At 30.8% G+C, this 7,379-nt stretch overlaps 1 protein-coding gene across 1 annotated transcript; it reads left to right on the top strand.

The window, feature by feature from the left end:
• Positions 1-3,774: 3,774 nt before the first annotated feature.
• LOC106716156 (odorant receptor Or1) lies at positions 3,775-7,148 on the top strand. Its single transcript, XM_045681865.1, has 8 exons — positions 3,775-4,145; positions 4,511-4,648; positions 5,130-5,298; positions 5,448-5,560; positions 5,814-5,913; positions 6,599-6,703; positions 6,844-6,999; positions 7,095-7,148. The coding sequence occupies exons 1-8, from the start codon at positions 3,808-3,810 to the stop codon at positions 7,146-7,148; spliced, it is 1,173 nt and encodes a 390-aa protein (XP_045537821.1). The 5' UTR covers positions 3,775-3,807.
• The last annotated feature ends 231 nt before the right edge of the window (positions 7,149-7,379 follow it).

The raw sequence follows: 7,379 nt of genomic DNA, 5'->3' as shown, positions 1-7,379 counted from the left end.
ATTGTCTGCATTTTGCTCATAATCGAAAAACATCCTCATTCCGAGTATTTATTAAAATTAAATATTTTTATAATTCATTATTAGAATGGAATAAGGTTGAAAATACCTTGGCAATGTTTAGAAAAATGCGGGTACTCACATTTTAGGAAGAGAAAGCATGAAGGAATGTTAATTGTAGTTACGTTAAATTTGAAATAAATTTGTAAGTGTTTGGTGTACAGTCGGGGAAATTTATTTCCTATCCATGTCCATGAAATATTTGATCGAAGACTTGTCAGCAATATATAGTGCGACAATCTTATCTGGCCCGGTAAGAGAGCTGTTATCACGGTTACTTCTGTCAGAGAACATATGAATAAAACACATACAAAATTACATGAAATAAAAATTTACAAAGCTACAGTACGACTAAGATCTTGTGATACTTCTTTTCATTGATAGGGGACGCTAGTGAGCTTTATAAATATATATATATTTTTTTGCTCATCGGGTTAGATAACTTTGTCTTTAAAAAAAAATCGAATAAAAAATTTAATATCGTTGATTAGCAAATTTGTTCTTAATAAAAGATAATTTTTGCGTATAACGTCAAAGTGACATATTGTGACGTTACAAGAACAGTGTTGCCAGATTAAAAATTTGATACCGATGATGAACGAAAGCTACAGTTATCTATAGTAATCGTTATCTACCTCAGCCAAAAATCGGTTGCGGAAAATAACTTAATTCATATGCACTCATCGAAACCAATGTTTTATAATTAATAATATTTTGCATAGCTGTAGTTTAGTGAATAGTAATAAATAACATTGCTCAGTAGCCCATATATTTTAGTATTTTAAACAAATAACCGAACTACAAATGAATCAATTACATTACATAATTATAAAATGGTTGTAGTGATAGAATAATTACAATATGAAAAATAGTGGCTGAATACTCCATAGCTTTTTATACAATTAGATTTTCTCTTAAACTTGTGTAGATTTAAAAAATAGTATCTATTCTTATAATAAAAATCTTTGAATCACACAAATAGTCTTTCCAAGTAGATTTAAAAATATGATCCTTTATCAAAACATCTGTCTTCTTGTATGGCAGAATCATAAAGGTCTTTCATAGTTATCAGAATATAGTTAGAAAAAAAATTTTATCAACATTCCCGCTTTTAAATTATCTTGTCAGAATTAATTTTTTCACAGTGTAGTATTTAGTCTGAAGCATCTTTTTTGTGTTGTTAGAAGTTATATATATTTTTTTTCACTTTCAACTAGTCAAAATATAAGTTTCCCGTCAACACTGACAATCTTCACGACAGTTTAAAAATCGTAATTTTATGACAAAATCGTGATTTTTTTGTATAATTCGTGGAATAACCTGGTTGTGGTATTTTCTATCTGTTTTGCTGTGCTTTTTTTTTAAATCAAAAAAAAAGTCAAATTGTTATATTTGGTGATTTTACTAATTGTCATTGAATTTATTGTTATGACTTTTTCTGATAAAACTTATTTTAATATTAAATCTTAATTTCTTGTGTGTTTGCTAATTCTCGAATAAAATTTTCTAGTTTGTTATATTATTCGATTAAGTTGTTATTGATAATAACGTGATCATATTTTGCACAAAACTTCAATAAACTTTCGACTGTCTTACATTATAACTTTTCGAATTGAATATTTAATATAAATGTTGCAATTTAAGAACAAAAAAAACAATAATTTTAATCGCGCTTTTGCGTTAGTTTTTACCTATTCGTGTAAGGCGACCAGGGAAATATATTAAGTTCTACTTTTTAATTAAAGCGGCAATTTGTCAGAAAATATTCTATAATATCGTCCTTAAAATGCAGCAACTGAAAATTAATAAGTTGTGGGCGAAATGACCATAAAAAAGCCGCAATTTCCTTGTAATCAGAGCTTTGTATGTCTTTAAATATATAAAAAATAACATTTTAAGAGTACTAACAATACATCACATTACGATTGTTTTAAGTTATTACGAATATGGATGAAAAAATCATACTTAAAAATATTAACCATAATTAACTTCATATTTTTCAAGTGGCAACATTCATATTCGTAGATGAATATTGTGTTTTTTTTTTACTTGTTACGAATTTCGAGTTGAATATGTCAGCTTCATTGAACATTCGACCATTCATAGATTGCCTTTAAACGAGTCACTTATTATTTGAATAAATATTTAAACCATACGGCACTGTGATATTAATAACGAAAGCTATGTCATGTAATAAACACACGATACTGTCATAATCTTTGACAAAAAGAGATATTCAATATGTTTCAAAGGGAGATTTTGGTCTCGGAAACCGACGATAAATGATTAAACAAAATGAAATCTACTTATGTGGTTATGTATGGTATCATAATAAGTACGTATACACACTTATAGCATACCACATATATTATGTTCGTGGACTTATACTGCGTTTTTTTCACATAGAGAACAATTCGCTGACCTCGATAAATGGGCTGGCTATAAGACGTAGTATTTTGTGCCTATTTGATTTTTGCCATTTTGTCGCTGATGGTAGCAGTGGTATGGATTCGAATTAATAATTTAGATAGAATTAACCGTCACGTAACATCAACAGGCGCTTTTAAATCGGAACAAAACAAAAGCTGTCATTTCTAAGAAATAGCCTATCCATTTATAGAGATCAGTGGAATAACTCCATTGGCTCGTGTTAAAATATATTGTCATCCCTTTCTTTCTCTTTGATAAAAATGAAACAATAATACAATAAGTCAGCGGAGTTTGACAGTAAGATGTGTGAATTACATGACAAATGGCGCCCAATTTAAATGTACAATGTTGAATCAATGTTGAATCTTTCATATGAATAATATTCTAAATAATTGAGGTTGTAATTAATTTTTACACGGTCGCTTTTACGCTAAATATAGTTTTAGTTTAAGCGCACGAATTTATAATCTCTTATCTCTGTTTTGTGTAAGTTCGCAATATGAAAGAGAGAAACACAGGGAGTGTATATTTTCATAATGTTGGTAGACTAATTACACTTTTGCCTAAAACGTCGTGAATGTACACAATGTGATACACGATTTATGTATATAATAAATAATTGATTTGTCATTATCTTGTTTTATTTGATTTTAACCTTTCATTTTTTATTATTCATTGTTTCAAAAGTCTTTATTTCGTTATATTTGTTTAATAATTACGACTACAAAATAACTACAATTTAATAACTTTTATGTCGAAGTATAAAAGTTAGACTATTTACCTCTAATAAAATATTTCTGTCATAATGAAGTTTTGATAAATGTTTTGTTTGCTAATTCCCACCTTTGAATAGTTTCAGAACAAAAGCAATTATAATTGTAATTTAAGCGAACTATTAAAGTTTCACTATACAGCGTGTTTCAAAATAGTGTACCTATAATTTCTACGACACACATTATAAATAGTCGTAGCCTTTTTTGCTATTCAATTTTGTGTATCCTCTATCTATGATATTTTTCTAAAGTACAAAGGACCTATCCATTAAACAGCCTTTTTTTAAAATAGCAAAATTCTCTACTTAGGTTAAATCTTAGTAATCATACTAATGGCTAACACTCGTATAATTAACCGTATTATAATGTCTTACGAAAATTTCAAGAATGTAAAAGATATTAAGTTAGTTGTTATAAAATTACACAAATATGAGAATTAATTTATACTTGTAATACCTTTACTAAAACAAAAACAACAGCCTGTGTACATAATACCATAGATATAATAAGAAATCCACTGGAACTAAAATCTCAATCCTTCACAGCAATGGCAGTAAACAGTATCGACCTATTCCTCAGTAGACCAAAGAGAGTATTAAAAGCTCTAGGAATATGGCTAACACCTGAAAGACCTATGTTTCTACATTCATTTTACACGGCATTTATAATGCTAACACAATATGCGTTTATAATATTTGAATTTGTCTATATAGCTGGTGTATGGGGGGACCTAGAAGCGATGTCTGAGGCGTCCTATCTACTTTTCACGCAAGCATCCGTCTGTTACAAAGTTACCGTTTTTCTTCTTAATAAAAATAATATAAAGGTCCTAATAGAGTATATGGAAATGGATATATTTACGCCAGAAACGGAAGAACAACAAAAGTGAGTATTAAATAACAAAAAAAAGTTATTTGTTTTATTTGCAGTATAATCAAGGCGTTTTATTTATCAATCTACATTTAATACATTTGTCTAAGAGCAGAGCCGAGGCTAGAAGTTCTTCAGCAAAATTAGAAGTTTAATTACTCTTTTACTCCCGTGTTGCGGATGTCCATGAGTGTCGGATCAACTGTTATTAGGCGAACCACTGTTCGTTTGCCCCTTCTGTATAAAAATTATTGTCGGAAAATATTAAAATCAAAGACATCATAAACTATACTTGGTTTATAATATTTTGATAATGAAAGAAAACCAGGTTTCTTGTTAGAATTTTACGCAGTGTGTTTAATGGACCCGATATATTTTAGAATTATGGTAAAACTGTCTAGTCAGATCAAGAAGCTGTGCATGTTCTTCCTGACCAGCGCTCTGACGACATGTACGCTGTGGGCGCTAATGCCTCTACTTGATGATACTGGAGGCAGGTTTTTTCCATTTAGAATATGGTAAGTAATTAAACAAAAAAAAAATGTGAGCCGTCATGGGACGCCTGGCAGATATGAAACATCGTGTGTGTACAAGTAATATGCATAAAAGATAATATTATTAAATTAATATATATATATATATATATATATATATATATATATATATATATATTATATACATATATATATATGTATACCTCACTATTGCGTGGCGACCCGTCGCCACGGCAAGCGTCGCCACGCCAACAACTCGGTTTACAAGTGAGCCTATAGATGTTTCACATCAAAAACTGTTTTAGTCGAATTTTATATTTAAGTCCTTGAAAAATCTCTTTTGAAATTGTATTTTGCGGGCAACACATAACCTTCAAACTCTATGGAAGGTTTTCTACTTTAAAAGTGTGTCTAAAATAAAAATATTTTTGGGTTGAATTTGAGTCAAAAAATAATGCCACCGTGGACAAAAAAAAACAAAAGATTCTACATGAATTACTTTTAGGATGCCTTTTGGGCCGGAGAAGTCACCTCAATTTGAAATCGGCTATGTATACCAGATGGGCAGCATCTACATCAGCGCTTTCTTGTTTTTTGCTGTTGACAGCATCACCCTCGGCATGATCATGTTCGGCTGCGCACAACTTGACATTATCATTGATAAAGTACAGAAGGTTGACCGTTTTCTAATTATTTTTATACTATTTATACGACGATTATTTTTTACAAATAACTACTTTACTTTCAGAGAAAAATAACAAGTCTATTTTGAATACCAAATGATTCCCCTAGTAACACAAATAATAATATTAAATTAATTCAGATGCAGTCAGTGTCATTATCTTCAAAGTTAACGGACGAGCAACGAACCATGAGAATTTCAAACAATAACAAATTATTTGTCGAGTGCATTGACCAACACCAAACTGTTATTAGGTAAACATGTATTATTGTACGATGAAAAAGAAACAAATTCTAACCTTTAAGATCACTAGCATCAACAAAGGAAAAAACAATGATACAAAGTTGACTCACTCACTGTCTCACTCAAAATCCTTTAAAACGTTAATTAAACCTTACTTAAATTTCTCTCACTAAATCTATAATAAGTACTACTTTAGGGACCATTTAACGTATCTGAATGTGGGAGTTAGACCTTCATCGCAGTTTTTGACGATCTTGTTTGCAGATTCATAGAAATAGTGGAAGACACATACCACGCAAATATATTTTTCCAATTAAGTGGTACTGTAGCTATCATCTGCATTATTGGACTACGTATTACTATGGTTTGTATTTTTTTTTATATCATAAGGTGGCAAACGAGCAAACGGCCACCTGGATTCGCCGCAATAGCGAGGCGACCGTTGCCCATAGACATCCGCAAATGCAGATGCGTTGCCTACCTTTAATCAACGGAGAAGGGGACGCACAGAAAAAGGAAGTTCTCTTTCATATGCGTCCCCTCTTCCGCCAAATCCAATTGTAATTGTATCAACTAATATTATTAATACGAATGTTTAGATGGATGGATTTTTGTTACTACGTATCTTCAAAATGGCTTAACGGATCTCGGTGAAATTTCGCACAGATGTAGAACATAGTCTGGAAGAACACATAACTTACTAAGTTTTTTAAATTCCGCGCGGACAAATTCTAAGGAAAAAGCTAGTCGCAATATAAAATAGTGTTATGGCTTCTATGACAAATTACATTTGTTTGTACCAAGTTCAAGTCATGATTTGATATCTATATATATAAAAGAAAGTTGTGTTAGTTACACCATTTATAACTCAAGAACGGCTGAATCGATTTGACTGAAAATTGGTGGGCAGGTAGTTTAGAACCAGGAAACGGACACAGGATAATTTTTACCCCGTTTTCTATTTTTTTTTATTCCGCGCGGACGGAGTCGCGGGTAAAAGCTAGTTGTTTATAATTACGTTGTTTAATGTTGTTCGTTAATTTTGAAAGTCGGAGCCGAGCAGTATTCAATTCTATTCTATGCTGAACTACATGGTGACAATGCTGTCGCAGCTTCTTCTGTATTGCTGGTGCGGAAGCGAGCTAACTACAAGGGTAATTAAACTAACATTCTATGGTATTCATTATGTGATGCTTTGACCTATATACATGCACAGATAAAATAATCTAAATTACTAGTACGTATCAATTTAAGCAATCTTAAGTCAATAAAAACAATGTTATATTACCTGCAGAGTCAAGAATTAAGAGATTCCTTATATCAAAGTCCCTGGTACGAACAGGATAGAAAATTCAAAAAGTTGCTGTTCATAACAATGGAGTGCATGAAAAAACCTATTGTATTCAAGGCTGGTCATTACATTCCGCTCTCTAGACCCACATTTGTATCGGTTGGTATATTATGACTAATAATTTAAAAAAAAAATTCTACGTTCAGCTTCCGTTCTTTTTTTTTTTGTAAATAACTCGATTTTAATTTTTCCAGATTTTACGTTCATCCTACTCGTTTTTCGCGGTATTAAACCAAACGCACAATTAATAAAAATAATCGAATAATGTTTTATTAAATTGTAGTTTATGAATCGTTTATCAACACTTCTGCAGTGTGTTAATCTTAAACCACATATATTCTTCTTAATATGATCAATAATATAGCACAGTTTGACTACATGGTGTGTTTCTTTTACTATCCTTTATCATTAATAGATTCTTATAAGAGGTATTAAAGAGTAGGAATGAATATTTTAATTCTAACGAATAGATACTACTT

The sequence above is a fragment of the Papilio machaon genome, chromosome 17 (genome assembly GCF_912999745.1).
Source record: "Papilio machaon chromosome 17, ilPapMach1.1, whole genome shotgun sequence".
NCBI classification, from domain to species: Eukaryota; Metazoa; Arthropoda; class Insecta; order Lepidoptera; family Papilionidae; genus Papilio; species Papilio machaon.
Note: the sequence above shows the minus strand (reverse complement) of the source record. Positions and strands in the feature narration are given on the sequence as shown.